The sequence below is a fragment of the Maylandia zebra genome, linkage group LG11, assembly GCF_041146795.1.
Source record: "Maylandia zebra isolate NMK-2024a linkage group LG11, Mzebra_GT3a, whole genome shotgun sequence".
NCBI lineage: Eukaryota > Metazoa > Chordata > Actinopteri > Cichliformes > Cichlidae > Maylandia > Maylandia zebra.
In genome coordinates, this window is record NC_135177.1 from 20990156 (window position 1) to 21008447 (window position 18292).

Here is an 18292-nt window from a genome sequence, read left to right on the forward strand (position 1 = left end):
CCCCGGCTGTGTCTTGTGTTTTGATTCTTTATAATTCATTGACAAAAAAGAAGAAAAAGCACAAACAAAATATTGTTTTCTATATAAGGTAACAAAACATCAAATTTCAGCCACATTTTTACATGTTTTTTTTAAGTGTGTGTGTGTGTGTGTGTGTGTGTGTGTGTGTGTGTGTGTGTGTGTGTGTGTGTGTGTGTGTGTGTGACTTGTCAGACACAAAAGCCTCTTGACAGGTAAAAGGCCTTGTCTCTCTCCTGGGGGACCCTCGGGCTCTCACAGAGAGTAGAGAGGGATTAGGAAAGTGAGGAGGGGGAGGAAGAGGGCGGGGAGAAGAGCTTCATGTTAGCATGAGGTCCAGATCAGCCTCCAGCCTCGTTAAACACCATCGATCGGCACGGTGACATTTCACAGCACATGCCGTCTATACTGTTACCGCCATCACTCACTTGCCGTCCTGCACAACAGCGTTACCGCTAACACAGACACACACTCTCTGTCTCTAACAGCCAGGTGATTGATAGCAACTGTTAGACAATTGTGAACAGCTCTACCTGTGCATGTGTGCGGGGAAAAAAGAAGAAGTGGGTAGAAGCAGAAGAAAGTGCACAAAAAAGTAAAGAGTGAGCACGCACCACCACCTCTTCTGTTTTATGATGTTTAAACTTTCCCCTTTGTGAATAAAATAACCATTTTAGAAAGATGAAGCACAATGGCTTTCAGTGACACATACTAACCTGGAAATGCCCATAAACATTATCAGTTTATTACTTATAATTCTGTGTGTTTGTGAGTGCATGTGGCACATAACAACAAATATCTGTCCAACACTTCACCCTCCTTTGGTTTGGGGGAAGGTGCGTGGGGACTGTGATGTGTTTTTTAATGAGTATGCAGGAAAAAAACATTCACACTTTTGTCTTCTTTTTAAAAAAAAAAGTGGTGTGATTGTGTACATGCGAAAGAAAATGAATGAAGTGTTAATATTCCTCCTACAACTGTGTTACTTACATGTAAAATAACATGACATGAAGCAGAGAGCATGAAAAGCAAAATCTACGCACACACACAGACACACTCACACGCTGAGCTGTCACTCTCCAAGCCGATCGATCAGTGCTGACAGATAGCAGATACCCAGAGTCTTAATTAGAGGTCCCATTAGAACATATAGACACACACACACACTCACAGATTCAAAGCATGTATTCTTCTGGTTCTCAATTCATAAGTTCTTTTCATAAAGCCATGTATAAACAACAGCAAGCATGTTTTCATGTACACATCAAGAGGGCAGGGAAATTAAAATCATGACTATGTTTATGTAGCAGCTTCAGGTTCATGTCTGCTTTTTGTGGAAGCAGTGTCCTGGCTTATTGGACCACCTGCCATAGTTAATGTTATTAGAAACACCTGTGTTTTCCTACCATGACTTGTCACAAAGTCTACCATGACAAAAAAAACCAGGCCCATATCCACCGAGGCATCAGGATGTGCTAATCACACCTGCCACAACAAAAACCAGTAAAGATTCATGAGGTAAGACATGAACGGAGCTCCCTGCTTGCTTCCTCTCCTGCTGACAGACCTCCCGGATTAGACTGAAACAAATGGCACCTGAGTCCTCCTGGGACCCCAAACGACACATGTTTAAACACACACGGTGGTGTTTCATTCACGCCAAATCACTGATTCCGACTATTCACTTAAACCGGTGGTGTCAAACATAAGGCCCAGGGCCCAGAATTGGCCCATCAGAGACTCTAAACCGGCCCACTGGACAGCTTTGGAAAATGTGAAAGAGAAATTGTGTTTTACAATGGTTTTTTAAAAAAAGGAAAAATTCTTTGTTTTATACCTAAATCACAGTCTGAGCAACAAGCTAGCAGAACATTTCCTGTAATTTTACAGATTTATTTCTTACAGTTTAAGCCCAAAGAGTCATGCTGACACATTTCTTTCATTTCCTACAGCAGCCGTTCTTTATCGTGTAGAAAAACTGGGAACTGCTGATGAAATTTCATGTAATGTTCGTATATTATAACTGACAGAAAGGGCAGTTTTACTGGTCCAGCCCACTTGATGTAAATGAGTTTGACATCCCTGACATAAACATAACCTCACAGCAAGTCTTCACCTTAGACTTGAATGATTTACATAACGGGACATGCTTCTTCTTTGTAAGTACCCTTGATGTGCCCACATCAAGGGTACAACTTACACACGCTCAGACACCTCCTCCTCCTCCTTCTCTCTCTCTCTCTCTCTCTGTCTCCACAAACACAGAGACAGAAACATTTTTGATGATGATTTGCTATTTAGGCTGTCAGCTCTATTCCCTCCTCCCCCTCAGTCTGCAAGTCTGGGAGTCCCCTGAAAGTGGACAGACACACTGGCATAAACACAAGCAAACACATATGAGCACACACACACACACACACACACACACACACACACACACACACACACACACACACACACACACACACATTAACAACATGTGTACAGCACCAGGGGAAATCCCCTGTAGCTGGGGACTGTGTGCTGTGGCCCTTCGCATTGGAGCATCCGCTGAGGGAAGAGTGTGTGGGGGGTTGGCCTAAATGTCAAAGGTAAAAGGTGCTGAAGAATAGAAGTGGAAACATGCAATAGACCCACTCACGCTGGCTGATCTCACAGTAGAGGAGGGGGAACCCCAGTCTTTCTTCCAAACGCAACACAGACAAAAAATATCACATCTAATGTTTCCTTCCACAGGATTGATGCTGTTTCACGCACGGTAAAAAGCGGTGTGGAAGACGCGCAAGTGTGAACAATCTAGCATTTCTAACTTGTATTTATTTATTTGTAGCACATGTTCATTTTAGTTTAAATGTCTGGCTGGCAAAAAAAAAAAGAAAAGAAAAAAAGAAAGGGCCATGACACATTTTTGAAATGTCATACATTTTCACTTTCACGGTGTATTTTAAAAAACAGTATGACCACATATCAGGGCTGAGGCCAGCAGCTTGGAAATGACTAAGCTGTGAAGTCCAAACGCCCGAACAAAACCCCAACCAGCTTAGAAATGTTAAGTAGCCACAAAAAGTTGATATCTGTGTTAATTTAACTGGTCAGTTTCGCTGTTATGTCATCGTTTATCTTTAACAAAGAACATCAAATATATTGTTTTAAATCTAATAACAATATTCAGATAAATAAGGCTTTTTGGAGGGCAGGGTGAAACTAGTGGCTACTGCATCCTAAATTTTTTAATGTAAGAAATTGAGTGTGCAAATCTTTTAATTTTTTTTAGATGAAGAACAGATGGTAAACAGTCATTTTCCTGAAGCAATAAAATGTGACAGATGGGGGAAATAAACACTACCGTCAGCGGGAGTATTATTTTAGAAACATGTCACTGATTCGCTATCAGAACAGGGATCACGGGGTAGTGATGAGGAACATTATGTTCTGCGGCTGCTGATTGTGGTCGGAAACTATTCGCGGACGTACTGGGAGCTGTTTATAAACAACACCTCTGTCCGAAGAGGCAGCGAGTTGTTGTCTGAACGTTTAAGTTTTTCTTCACAATATGGAGGCTCGCAGTAGTCATTAGCGAGTGTAAATGACTTTGTCGAGTTGTCTTTTTACTGGTAAGTGTCGATGTGCGCCCTGTGAGTTTATGTTTTCAGCAGCGGGCTGATAGCTCCCTGTATCCGGGTGAAGTTACTGAATTAGCTAGTAACTCCGTCTGGGAAGTTTTCTGCCGTTCACAAAGCTCTTGACGTCCTCAGCAGTTAGCTAGTGACACTAATGGATTAATTTAGCGTTACCTGCTGGGCCAGTCTGCTGTCATTAGCCAAACTGAGTGATTTCACTTTCTGTTCAGGGACAGTTCGTGCGACGTGGCCTCGAAATGTGGACTGAAGGGAACAGTAGAAGGCGTCATCAAACACTTTACGTCACTCCGAAGTTAATTGCCATTAACGCTGGAACAAACGAAACAACAAGTAAAATAACCTGGTGTTTTTGTTCTTGTTCTTGTTTTTGTTTGTTTGTTTTGGTATGAACTGCTAATAAGAGTTATATTGCTGTGCAAAAGTTTTGAGCCACTTGTATGTGGGCCTCTGGGGAGAAAATCCAGGACTGACTGTTCCATTGTGCTTTTTCTATTCAGGTATGCTTTTGGAGAATCTGACATTGTATTTGGGATTCATGTCATTGCTGAAAAATTAATTACCTATGGCTTTTTTTTTTAGGTTTTTTTTTTCTTTTTTTTTTTTTTAAAGATATCCCAAGCCCCAAACCACGACAGAGCCTCCAGTGTGTTTTACAGATGAATGTAGACACTCATGATTGTCTCCCTTGAAATTTGTATTCATGAGTCCATTACACCTGTTGCAAATATACATACATACATACATACATACATACATACATACATACATACATACATACATACATACATACATACATACATACATTCACAAATTGGTTTTTGTGTAATTTGCCCTTTTCACCATATTTCTATTCCGTATGAAAGGCTTCTTGACAGCCACCCTTCCACTGAGACCATTTCTAATGAGGCTTCAGTGAACAGTTGGTGACTCAACTAAAGGACCAATTTCATTTATTTCTTTCTCAGGATACACTGCTCACTATGCCGAAATATTCCAAGTTTTTACCTAATGGCTGTTGGGAATCACCATGTTGGTGCGAACACACTATTTTATGCCTGTCAAACTGTGTGAACATTGGATTTTGTATTTTTTCTCATGGATTCGACTAGGGCTGTGCGATATGACCAAAATCTCATATCCGGATATAAGAATTCTATCGTCCCGATAACGATATGTAACATTTTCTGTAAATTCTGTGAATCTCGTGCAGCTTGACTTGCGGGAAGTGTTAACAGCTGCGCGTCATGTAGCTGGAGTCGAGTGTTTTAACAGATGCATGAAACGATACATTTTTTAGCCATAAGTTGTAACAGCCGCCGTTTTCTTTGTGAGTATTTATTACACGGCGTGCTGCGGGGAAAAGGCTGTTCTAACGTTTGAGTCTAAGGTTTATTTTTTAGCACCTGGCGGCTCTTTTTTTTTTTTTTACTTCTCATCCGTAAATAATCTGCTCTTTCACGTGATTCAGTTTATTTTGAAAATTCTCAACAGGATCTTGAGCTTTATTGTGAAAGGTTTGTGTGGAACATAAACAAGCGGACACGCGATGGTGTTACCGTCGTTGTTGCTAACCATAAAGCATAAAAACAGGCGCTTATCCGTCTGTAGTGTGGTTATATTAAATATAAGAGAAAGAGAGAACTTTAAGAAATTAATATAGCCACTACAGTGACCATCAAAACGATGAAAAAAAAAAATATTGCCGTAAACAGTTTATTTTGTGACACCACGAAATAAACAATAGCATAAAATGAAACGATAGACGTTTCGTCATCCGATATATATCGTTATATCGAACAGCCCTAGATTCGACTAAAACGAGAACAAATTGTGTATTTTTGGGACTGCCAGTAAAAATGTTTAACCAATTTTAAAATGTTTAATTTAAAATTGGTTATTTGCTAAGTTGTCTGTTTTCTGAAGGCATGCCATTGGTTCGTCACTTGATTTAGTGCCTTTGATATGCTTGAATTATACATATATCAGTTTTATTATAAACATCTACAGTACAGTGTGAATACAAAGCTGCAAGCTAGTTATCCTCACCAAAGCCCAAATACATGTCTTCAAATGATAGTTTAAACATTAATATACACGAAAAACTGGAGTTTTATCTAGTAACTGTCACTGTTTTTTGTTTGCTTTGTTTCTATCATTTATTTATTTTTTGCCATTTTTTTTTTAATGACAGTATTTACTGTACTTAAAAACATTTTGACTGTGTAAACACTTCTGTTATGCAGTCCTGTGGAAAACTGAGTACACCATTTGATCCAGTAGCTTGTAGATCCAAGATTCCACCACAGAATTTCAATCAGGTTGAGGTTAACTTTGAGCTGTTGCCTCAGCTTGATTGTTGTCATTCTTAGCTGTTCTGTTGTGGATTTGCTGCTGTGCTTGGGGTCATTGTCTTGCTGCATGAACCAATTTGGGCCAGGCTTTATCTGTCAGACAGATGGCCTCACATTTGAATCTAGAATACTTTGATACACAGAGGGGAATGGCTTGTACATGTCTGTTTTCATAAACAAATGCAAAACGTTAATGACTTAAGCTTAACTATTTGGTGTACAACAGTTTGGCCTGTTTTTTTTTTTTTTTTTTTTTTTTGTTTGTTTTGTTTTGTTTTTTAAAAAAAGGATAGTTAAATATGATTTTCTGTCACACCCCAGTGTAAGTAATGGTCTGATCATGGCCACACTTGTGCAAACTGTCTGGTTATGCCGCCGGACGCTGGCCTTTTGAGGTGGCAGTTTTTTCAGACTTACATGTGCTGCTGAGTTTATTAATTTTGTATATTAAAATACTCTGCTGGTATTTACAGTATCTGTGGGCGCAGCGAGATAAAGCTGAGCAGGTGTCTTGTCAAAGTTACGCAGTAGTGTTGGCTGTGGGCAGTCAGCGGGACACATGGCAGAGGAAGGCAACAAGCTGACACTGAGGCGCCTGGAGGCACCGATCCACAAGTTCATTAAAGTGGCTCTGCCCACAGACCTGGAGAGACTGCAGAAACACCATAACAACATACTGAAGGTGACGGCTCAAATCTGGCTGCACACAGGATCACAACCTCACTTTCAAACTCTTACTTCCAGCCTTCAGATAAATAACTCCTAGTTTCTTTCACAGTACCAGCATACCCAGCAATGGGATCGCCTTCATCAGGAGCATATTAATGCCAGCAGAACTGTTCAGGTATGAAGTGATAACCTGTGAAGTAAATAGAAAAGCAGAGGCGTGTTTGTGTGTATGTGTTTGTTTAGTGAATGTGACAATTGTTTAGAGGATGACATGACTCACCGCCTATTGAAATTCCTGAACAAGCATGACTCTGCGTATTATATTTTTTTGTCTCCAAAATGTGCACCCCATGACCTCTTTAAATATCGGATCTTGATGTTTCTGATCTGTGCCTGTCATGTTGTTCCAGTTTGAAGATCGAAGTAAAGACAGAGTAAAAGGGCAGCAACCAGTGTCTTTATCCAGTGTTTAAACAGGCAGCATTTGTTGTGACGTCTGAATGAAGGAGAAATGTGTCAGTCATCGTTACCAAGCCTGTTTGAAATGATCTGTGACTCAAACAGATGCCTTTTGAAGCGTGCCAGTATATTAAAACGAATACTGATTTGTGTGAAATAAGTCACTGAGCAACAGAAAAACAGCAGCTTCGCAGAGACAAGTACTCAACATAAGGTCCAGCTACTTTCAGGCACACCTTTTGCTCTTCCTCAGCAGATAGGGTTGATGGAGTATTGCTATAACTCTGCTGGGCGGGCTGGCAGGCAGGCAGGCAACACAGACACCCAAGTTTATGAATGTGATAACTCGAGAGCGAAGCAATGTAGGACTTTTAAATTGATACCGTAGGTATCGATAAATCCCAGATGACTTTGAATCTCGGTGACCTTGATCTGAAGGTTGAAGGTGAGAGGTCAAGTTTTCTGAAAGTCTTGTGAATGCAATACCTTGAGAACGAGGGGACGTGGGGTTTTGGAATTCATACCTTCAGTGTACTAGGAGGCTGAGGGGTACCACTGGCCACTGCCAGTATTTTTTTTTTTTTATTTATTGTTTTACAGTTGTGATGGAGGTGATTTGACAGTGAAGTATCCAACAGCAGAAACCACTTTTGAGACTGAAGTCTCCCTCTCTATGTCACCAGCTACGCTGCATGATGTTGATGACAAGAAAATTGCCTCCTGTTGAGCAAATCAATAGCAACGAAATCTGTTCAGCTGGAATTAACAGCATGTGTACATATACACAAACACGTACTTTTGGAAACAGCGTTATCTATATAAATTTACTAAATCAGGACAAGAAAAGAGCTGCTGCTAAACCTAGAATCCATCTTTCTTGTGTTGTGTCCGCATGTGTGTGAACTTGTTCACATAGTGAGTGTGAAATGCCTCAGGGGATGTTGTTGCCTAGAAGCCACCATGTCTCTGAAGGTGAAATAACTCCAAACAGGCACACATCTATCCTCTCACCATTACCCAGCGAACCCTCAGGGGTCCACACAGAGTGCTTTCCCATGTCTTCATGGTGTAAATCCAGAGTAGGAGTTTGTCTGCCCTGCTTTAGATGTTTGTCTGTGTGCTTAATGTTCAAACATAGGAAAATAGGTTGGTTTATGTCATTCAGAGTTCCTATTTTGATCATTGGCACTGCATGCTTATGTTGATTTATTTTATCTGTTTGGAAAAAAGCCTGTTTTCCCACCCATCACCATAACATACTCTCTAGCTAGCCTAGCACCAAGCGAACACCCAAGAGAAGATTGCAGACAGACCTCAGTAGCCCCACTTTTGCCACACGAGCTACTGCAAACACTTTAACACAGGAGAGCAGAGTCTGTACTGTTTTTATTTGCGGCATTTGTGTTTGAACTACATACAGTCACAGTTAATTTGCAGGCTAAAAGGCACATGACCTTTAGTGTGTTGTTTTTTTTTTTTTGCTTCTGTGAACAAGGATATGCATATTCATGTCATGTAATTAGCAGAATGTGTTATTGGCACATCTCTGACAACAAAACAAAAGACAAAAACCTGTGAACCCAGGTCATGCTGCTGCCTGGAGGGATGATCGCTGCGATGTTCCTCAGCCTCATATCTAAAGCTTGCACCACTCTTCTTTTATATTCTGGTAGGAAAAAAAACAAAAACAATATGGGTGCAACAATGTATTGAAATACATGAAAGCGTACATAGAAATACAGAATCTGAGGCATATCAGAGTTTGTACAGTTCTAACAAGCTTGAACGTTAATACTTTGTATGACAACCTTTATTCTTCAACATAGCCTGAACTCTCTTAGCCAGATTTCTTCTCATTCAAAGCTCTTCTTTGGGTGTTGTCTGCCTTTTCTTCCTTTCTCTGTCAAGGTGATCCCACACTGCTCCAATAAGGTTGAGGTGCTGGTTCTGGGGAGGCCAGTCCGTGACTGATAGTGATGTGATGTTTGCTTTTCTATCCAATTAAATTAACAGACAACTTAGTTAATTTATGTGTAAACACAACACTAGTTAATCTCTTGAGTTTGGGGCCTTGCTATGCTTGAATTACTCGGTGGTCAGTGCTAAGTGGTTTAAGAAACAAACCTTTAATTCAGTTTTATTTATATAGCGCCAAATCACAACTACAGTTGCCTCAAGGTGCTTTTTATTGCAAGGTAGACCCTACAATAATACATAAAGTGAAAAACCCAACAATCATATGACATTCCTATGAGCAAGCACTTTGGTAACAGTGGGAAGGAAAAACTCCCTTTTAACAGGAAGAAACCTCCAGCAGAACCAGGCTCAGGGAGGGGCGGCCATCTGCCGCGACTGGTTGGGATGAGGGAGGAAGACGGGATAAAGGACATGCTGTGGAAGAGAGACAGAGATTAATAACAAATATGATTCAATGCAGAGAGGTCTATTAACACACTGAGTGGTAATCAGTGATAATCGACAGGTACAAGAACACGACTGAAACGGAGTAAAATCAGTCCAAAGACAACCTTTGAATGACCTTCACAAAGTCTGGTGAACTATTGTTCAAGATGACTTTAAAAAATAACAGGACAGTCTGATTGCTTGGAAGTAAAATATGAAGGCTCAAAACCTTTGCATAATACTCTAGTTCACATCATTTTGGCAATACAACACACTGAATATGTGTGTGTTGTATTGCCAAAGAAGTTCATTTAGCCAATTGCTAAATGAACAAGAACTTGTGTTTTCTCTTGAATTCAACTGATGTTATGTGTAAAGTAAAAATCATATGTTTTTGGGCAGAATTGGTTTCAGTGATGGAATATATGATTGTTTTAGCTGTGAGTTGAATATAGTGAACTGTAAGGCACCTGCTCAAAGCACCAAAGGAAAAAAAAAGTTTAAAAATCTCATCAGAAGCATGTTTCTTCACAGAAATCATTGAATTCAATTCACTTTTAATTATATAATGTCAACTCACAACAACGGTTGCTTCAAGGTGCTTTATATTGTAAGGTAAAGACCCTACCATAATACAGAGAACTAACATATGACCCCTTATGAGCAGGTGCTGTGGCGACAGAGGGATGGCTCAGGCAGGGGCGGCCAGCTGTTGCCACTGGTTCGGGATAAGGGGAGGGGGACAGGACAAAGTAACCATAGTGGTGTGTAAACGCATAATGAGTGAAAAATGTGCGTCAACAAGAAACATTCATCGTGGGAAGCCCCCATCAATGTAATTAAGAGAGGATTCAGAGTCACATGATCCAGCCCTAACTATATGCTGTATCATCTTAAAAGTAGAGAGTTTGTCTGTCTCCCAAATCCAAACTGGAAGCTGGTTTCACAGAAAGGGGGCCTGAAAACTGAAGGCTCTGCCCCCCCTCTTTTAAATATTCTGGGAACCACAAGTAAACCTGCAGTCAGAGCAAAGTGCTCTTTTTGGGTGATATAAATCATGACCTGGTTGCTCAGAAAACTTAACATTGTGACCAAGAACCATTTTAATTGTTACTGAACTACACCCTGCAGACGTATCACAGTGCATCTACTGATGATGACGTGCTTGTGCTCTTGACAGAGTGACAGGATTTAATGTAAACGTTAAGGACTTCCCATCGGCTGAGCTATAATGTCAGGTAGCTGTGAGCTTCCTTTAGCTGGCGGATGTAGACAGCAGAAAGAAAGTAGTGTGTTTTATTTATTTATTTATTTTTTTTTTTTTTAAATGTCACCCGATCATGTTTTGTGCTTTGAACACAGAGTGAATGCCATCTAGTTCCATTAAATGAGGGAAGAAAGAAATTTCACAACTCTCATCCAAACAGTCTTTACAACTGGAGTGTCTGCATGCCAGAGGGAAAATGTATGTTTGATATTGAGATGATTTGAGATGTTACTATTTCCAGATTGGAGATTTTGGATTTGTTATGCCACGTCTGCCTCGTCACATTTTCTATTTTTTTTTTTTTTTTTTTTTTTTTTTTTTTCTTGCATGTTTTTGTTTTGGCAGTGACGGCTGTATTTAACCACAGGTTTGCTTGTCCTTCTGGCCGTCCAAGTGTCCCTTCTCCCTCACATTCATACCACTCACTGTCATTCAAACTGAAAAATGTTCTCCTCTTCTGCGCCTCTGCAGCAGCTGAGAGCCAACATGAGAGAGATGGAGAAGCTGTGCACTCGGGTCCGTGCTGAAGACGCCGACGCTCTGGAAGCACTCATCAAGCCGGTCAGAGACAGGGCGTCAGCCGCCGCACAGGACTTCCTCCGTTTGCACTCTAACCCCGAGCCTCAGCCCGCTCCAGCGTCACCACCTGCCACTCATTCATCCAGCTGTGCATCCAGTAGCTGCCACACTGATGACAATACGAGCGACGTACCAGGATTTGGCAGGCAAAGCCAGGTCCAGCTCCCAGAAATCCCTCCTGATCAGAGAGCAGCTGAGTCCTGGGATAACCTGGAAGAGGTATGCACGTCTGGAACAAGCTTTAGTCTGCCAGTCATAGTCAGATATGTTCTAATTGTTAGGTAAGCTGTATGTATGTATGTATGAATGAAGGAAGTCCTTGGGAATATTCACAAATGTCGTGCTTTAAGCCTGTGTGTTGATTATAAATAAAAAAATCATTTGTCTGTTATGGTGGGGTGTTTTTATCCTACAAGTTTTGACTTATTTCTTTGCTGTGATCTCATAGCAAACAAAGAAGTCGATTTATTGTTTCAGGCATGCAATTTCAATCTCTCTTTTTTTTTTTTCTTCTTCTTTTTTAGGCCTAATAGGATAATAGCAAACCAACAAAACTATGCCTTACATTTGTTGCTGTATCCACAGTCGCTGCTACTGACTGGGTGGTGTTCTGTGGTCCTTTTTAGTGTGCTGATAGAGAAGCGAGGGTGAGGGGTTTCTCGTATGCATGAACTCTCACCTGGAAAAAGACTTTAAAAGCAACACAGCGGGCGTTTTTTTTCACAGGCGACATGTCATAGTTATCAGCATGGTACGAGAACCCTGAAACTCACACAGCTAAATTTAAATTCATGATTTATTTCACATGTATGCCATGATATCTGTTCCTGCAGACACATTTAGATCTATAGCACATCCTAATTAGTCAGTCTCGTTAATGCAGTTATGAATCCCATTCACTGACAGTCTGGACACTTTGTAGCTGTAGATTTGTACGATAAGCACCTCAAACAAATCAATACAGCATTTTAATTAATTTTTTTTTCTCCCCCTTTCAGGATCTGAAGGAGCTGAGCGGTTTGGTGACAGAGTTTTCTATCCTCGTCCATGTGAGTACAAACGCTCAGCTCTGCATTTCTTTGTCTACATGTGTGCACAGCCACCCCTGTGAACAAAAACAATGTGATAGAGGTCTGAGCACCTCCAGGAGGTGGGTGGTGTGTATTTGACCTGTGTGTGTCTGTGTGCGCGTGCTCGCTTGCGTTGCTTGGTAAGGCCCCACTGAGACAAGCTTACACAGAGCAGCTCCGGAGTAGTGCTGGGGCCCCAGACGCCCTTCAGCGGAGGAGAGATTCAGAAGTAGATGAGTGAGAGTGAAGCAGGGAGAAAGGGGGGGGGGCAGGTTTTCACAGGGGGAGGAGAGAGGAGGGGAAACAAGGGATACATCGGAGCAGGTGGAGAACAGACGGCTCAGATTATCAGTCTTATCCTTAGGGATGGAGGGAGGCTGAGTGAAGGAGAGATTAACAGTGAAGAGGAGGGCGGGTAAAGATGTAGCTAGGCTGAAAAAACACAAAGAGGCACGGGGAGGGGGTGTGGCAGAAAGAGCATAGACATGTTGTGGTGTCTCAAGGGTGAAAGGAGCCGTTAGGGGAGTAATATTCCAGCACTCAGCCACAGTGGAAATACTGAGTGAGTGTGAGTGTGTGGTTGTGTCTGTACATGCGTCATGTTTGTGTCTGTTCCGATGTTGGGGCGCCTTCAGGCTTATCTGTATGTTTCTGTGTCTGTACTGAGGCAGAAACACGGCATGAAATTAATTCCCATTACAGTATTATAATAATAGAGCTGTCTGATTGTTTTGGAATTACTGGTGTTAAATGTTATAAACTAACAGCTACGAGGATCTTTTAAACATTCACCAAAACTCATGAACACAGTCAGAACATGGTTAACGTCAAATAACTATTCTAGTCAAGATTCTTTCTTTTGTGAGTGCTGTTATTATATCTGGTTATATTAGGATATTTTTCTTTTAAAATAAAAGTGAACAGTGGGTCATGATCACTTTTAATGGGAGAGTTACATTAACAGTTTTGGGCTTTGGCACTTTTGGTGGAGCTAAAAAAGGAGCTAAAGCTTTTTTTCCCACTTTTTTCTGACATTTTACTGGTTAAATTATTAGTAAAAGCCAAATCTGCAAATTTTTGATTAATCAGAGTAATTATAATAATTGGTTGTTGCCGCTCATTTTATCCCAATTCTCTGTGCCACTGCAGCTTTTAAGCTGGAAAGAAGAATGGTGCAGAAAATGAAAATGTGAAAAATCTAACACACGATCTCTAAGTCTAGGGTTACAGGTTTAAAATCTCCGAAAACCATCACAAAATAACAGGAAGCTTTCACGCGGGTATTCATAAGAGAAGCGGATTTTTAGTTCGCGAGAATGAAAGAAAGAGAAAGAAAGAAACCGTTTTGAGGAAGAAAAATGCTCCGGTTGTTATTTGGTCACTGTGTCCATCCAACCCTCACATGGAGAGAGACAGCTGCCACTCTGAATATTTCATGAGATCTACACAATGCCACACACGCGCACACACCATATGACCCCCACCCTCACTGAAATCTCCCTTGAATATACCTGCAGCCTCCAAACACACCCCTCTGTTGTTAACTTGTCCTGCGGAGCAGAATTTGGATGGGTAAAAAAATATCTGCACAACAATTGTGCTTACACGTGTGTCTGTGTGCGCGTGTTTGTAAGTGAATCTGCTTGCTAGCATATGAGTGTGTGTTAATACGTGTTGTGTGTGTCTAACCCCTGCGCATCAGTCCCAGCAGGAGAAGATTGACAGCATAGAGGACAACGTCAACACAGCCGCTGCCAACGTGGAGGAGGGGACCAAGAGCCTGGGGAAGGTGTGTATTAATGTGTGTGTGCTGATAATCTGATGTGTGTGCATGTGTTTGGGAGATGGGGAGATCGATGGCACTTTGCCTCCCAGCCATTCCACAGCGTTTGTCCCTATTGATCTGTTCGAATACGGAGGAAAGCTGCAATTAAGGAAATAGAGAGAGGAGAGGGATGGAGAGAGGCGGGATAAGAGGGGCGACAAGAGACAAGAAGAGAAGTTTGTTTGTATGTTTGCACGTGTGTGTGTGTGTGTGTGTGTGTGTAGCACTGAGAAGAGGTTTAAATGATTGTTTAATAGTTTTCCAGGAGCAGCACTGCCTTTAGCTTAGCACGCCCTTACACTGCTCTGCGCTGAGTGTAAGTCAGCAGACGACTCAGTGCCCTTCACACGTATCACACACTTGAAATGTCGAAAGGTTTGAGTGTAATACCCAGAATGAATCACCTGTTTTTGTCAAATGGCACACACATGCACACGCACGCGCACGATGAAAATGAACAATCGTGCTTTTCGGTACAGATTTTCCTGACTTTACATTTAGTTTGAGAAATCTAAGAAGCCATCCATGTTTGTCTTTGTTTGAGCTCACTGTGGAGTAATTGGACTGCAATTACAAACACTCAGAGATGGTGATGACACACAGTCACACCTGTAAATGCTTACATAACTAAAAAAAACAGCCCTCTGTCATCTGCTTTCCTCTTTTGCTTCCTTTAGGACTATCTGCTTGCTTTTGAGTTTTCTGCCAGCACCAAAATACAGTCAGGGTAAATTTCTTTTTTTGAGATCATGACGTAGAAAAAAAAATGTATTATATCAGCCTCTCTAGCACAGCTAACACTACTCAGTAATCTGCAGAAGGGTTGAGTTTAAATAAAGGGTCAGAACAATATTGACAGGCATCTTGTTTTCATAATTTTATCATTTTTCAGTTAGCTAATGAGTCTGTGTATGAAATGTATGAAAATTGTCATTAAATTACCCAGACCAGGCTGATTGTACTGCTAAAACAGTACAATCAGGGATATTCGATTAGCAGCAAAAGCATCTTTTGGAAGAAATCAGGCAAAATTTATTATTTTATTAAGATTTTCTACCTTAAAGTGGACTTTAAATTGTGAATCAACCAAGTAAAAAGCAAACAAAAACATCTCTGTAAATTATTTGAGCTCTACATCAGGGTCTGTGCATACAGACTGATTAAACAAAAACCCTGTGCTGTTAACAGTCAGGACACACTGACCTTTAAACTTTTTTTCAATAAAGCATTCTTTTTAAGCAGTTTCTTTAAAATTAAATTGACCCAAATAAACTAAACGAAAGCTGACCTCTCTGTAAGGTCACGGGTAGATGGAGTGGGCCGCACATTAGAGGAGGTTGTTGAGAGATAAGGCGGGTGCGAAGGACGTCAGATGTTTTAACGCATTTGAAAGCTTGTAATCTGTCATCAGGTCAAACGGCATTACACACAGACACAGACTCATAGTCACACACGACACCCACGCTTCCTCCACCCTCCACACCTGCACCCAGAGTCCTTTTAACTCAGCTCAGATGAAATTAACATTCCCTCAACTGCCACAGGGGTGGGGACAAGCGATGCCAGCTTTTGAACTAGATTAATTTAATGGTGAAGTGTTAATCAAGTGAGTGTCCGCGTGTGTGTGTGTGTGTGTGTGTGTGTGTGTGTGTGTGTGTGTGAGGTTGGTCAGGGAATCAGTCATTAATTGCCATCAGCAAAGAGCACCTTCCACTCTGATGATAACAGCTGTAATAACACACACAGCCCACATCTCTCTGATTGTTTTTTTTCCTAAATGGAGATAATGAAAACGCTTTGATGCAGCCGTGGAAGTGACGGTTTACATTTACATACGCAAGGCTGTTTGTGTATTTATTTTCTAATTTCTCCCTTCTTCTGTGAGTTGATGTGTGATCATGAAAGACGCATCCAAACTCTATCGCTGTCTTGAAGCCACAAAGTACTAATGCCACCAAAGAAAGGTGTGTGTGTGTGTGTGTGTGTGTGTGTGTGTGTAGCGGTGTTAAATTAAACTAGAACATATCTCTTTTTCCTGTCTCTCCAGGCAGTTGGCTACAAGTTGGCGGTGTTGCCGGTTGCCGGGGCGCTGCTGGGCGGTGTATTAGGAGGCCCACTTGGCCTGCTGGCTGGCTTTAAAGCTGCAGGGGTAGCTGCCGCCTTGGGAGGCGGCGCCCTGGGGTTTGCTGGTGGCAACCTGGTCCAGAAACACCGCCGAGCCAAAGTGGATCTACAGATGAAACAGCTGACGGCGACGCCATCACCGCCACCATCAACACCACCAACAGATGAACCAGAGGCGAGGAAGGACAAATGACCCATCAGCCCCTGGTGTTCCACTGACCTATCACTGACGGTCCTGTATTGACTGACCAATGAACACCTCTGGTGTTGTTGAGCTTCAGAGAGACTGAATGTCGGGTGCTCGCCTTAAACATCGCTGTTACCAAGCACTGTGTAAAACAATTATGTAATGACGGCCTTAATTAAGAGTCACCTGCTGATGTTCCAGGGTGAATGGTGTTTCTGTGGGGATGTTTGTTTTATACACCACTGATTTTATGTTCTGAACACAGCACCAGTTTATACTTCAGGGTTTTTTGTTTTTTTGTGCTTTTTGACTATTGAGCACAACTCTCTACTAAAAACAATGTTCAGCACTCAAATCAAATTACTTTAAGACGGTTTTATTAGACCCTACCAATAATGTGAGCAGTTAATCCATGTTGCTTAGGCTCATTTCCAGGGTGTTCAGGTTTACCGATGGCTATGCCTCAGTTGTTTGATGCAGATAGTAATGTGAACAGCTTTGTGTAAATTTAAGTGATACTTGGTTTTTATAAATTATATTGATGCACAAAGTGCTACTGTCCATACCTTATCCTGCTGCTGCCAAATAAAACATTTCTTTTTAACACTGGCTCTTCATTGGATAAACAGAATGAACCGCAGAAATGACAAAGCTGTAGACAACATCCTGTAAAATGGTTTTTAATTTACTTTTTTTTTTTTTAACTCTTCTTCTCCTCTGAGATGACAGGTTAAGAAATGGCATCACACTCCCCCCTGTTGGTCTGTATGTGGGCTGATATGTCATTATGCAGGTATCTGTTGGCCTCTGTGGGAAGGGCAGGATGCGCAGTACAAACTTAGCAATGGGTCCCCGTATTCAAGAGCTCCAACTGTGGATTCTCAAGGATCTAGTACCAAAAACTTGTAGACGTATAAAGACAGAAAAGCAATTTTAAGAGAACTCAATTTTAAGTGGCAGACTAAATTTCCACCGTTCATCATGTGGGTTTTCCCCTCATGTTTTGGCCTTTTTACTTTAGCATTGGGAAAGTCTCTTCTCCCCCAGCACGATGACACATTTATCAGATGACAACAAAAAAAACAAAAAACAACAACAATCATCATGTTAAAGTACAGTATTTCAAAAAAGCTTCTTTACTTTTGACTCCCAGGAACAGAACTCCAAGGTGTCACTGCCACAACAACCCCAATGAAAAGTACCCAGCCTGCCCTTTGACCTTTAGATTTCACCATATGTCTGTGGATTTAAAAGATTTCTAACAAAAGGATCCTGGCTAGAAATGTTCTGACTGCAGGATGTTTCTCAGCATCTTCAGATGCTTTAGAGGGTGGAGTGGACAGATCTGCCAAGCATTCGTATCCTTCATGACTTCGTTCTGAGTCAGCAGCAGTTCCAGCTTCTTGCGGATTGCTGCCTCAGGTCTGGACACTACAGCTTCCCACACTTTTTCTTTTTTGGTTGATCAAATTACAAAAGAAAATGTCACGTTCCTGTTAATTTGCCTGTGTGTTGCTTTTTCTTCTTCCTCTAAAAGAAATAACATAGCTGAAGGGTTTTCTGTAAAGTATTTCTCTTTGCGACATGCATTTGACCTTCTGTAAGATCACACGGCTGCTGCAGAGAGGGCCTCCATGCAGCATGATGCTGCCACCACCAGGCTTCATGAAGAGGGATGATGGTGCATTTCTGGTGCAGA

General features: G+C 41.4%; 1 protein-coding gene across 3 annotated transcripts; it reads left to right on the forward strand.

Moving 5' to 3' along the window:
• Positions 1 to 3438: 3438 nt before the first annotated feature.
• Positions 3439 to 17197, forward strand: stx17 (syntaxin 17). 3 transcript variants are annotated; one of them, XM_004541382.4, is made up of 8 exons: positions 3440 to 3632; positions 3869 to 3989; positions 6484 to 6692; positions 6789 to 6854; positions 11280 to 11606; positions 12386 to 12436; positions 14160 to 14246; positions 16330 to 17197. In XM_004541382.4, exons 3-8 carry the CDS (start codon positions 6570 to 6572, stop codon positions 16597 to 16599), a joined length of 924 nt encoding a protein of 307 aa, XP_004541439.1. In that variant the 5' UTR covers positions 3440 to 3632; positions 3869 to 3989; positions 6484 to 6569; the 3' UTR covers positions 16600 to 17197. The 3 variants fall into 3 exon arrangements, with proteins under 3 accessions (XP_004541441.1, XP_004541439.1, XP_012780730.1); XM_004541384.4 differs by lacking the exon at positions 3869 to 3989 and having other exon boundaries at positions 3439 to 3632; XM_012925276.5 differs by lacking the exons at positions 3440 to 3632; positions 3869 to 3989 and adding an exon at positions 4000 to 4156.
• Positions 17198 to 18292: the final 1095 nt, after the last annotated feature.

Coding starts and splice junctions, on each gene's coding strand:
- stx17 (XM_004541384.4), top strand. CDS start 6,570: ATGGCAGAGGAAGGCAACAAGCTGACACTGAGGCGCCTGGAGGCACCG. Junction 11,607..12,385: donor CCTGGGATAACCTGGAAGAG/GTATGCACGTCT, acceptor TCCCCCTTTCAG/GATCTGAAGGAGCTGAGCGG. Junction 12,437..14,159: donor AGTTTTCTATCCTCGTCCAT/GTGAGTACAAAC, acceptor CCTGCGCATCAG/TCCCAGCAGGAGAAGATTGA.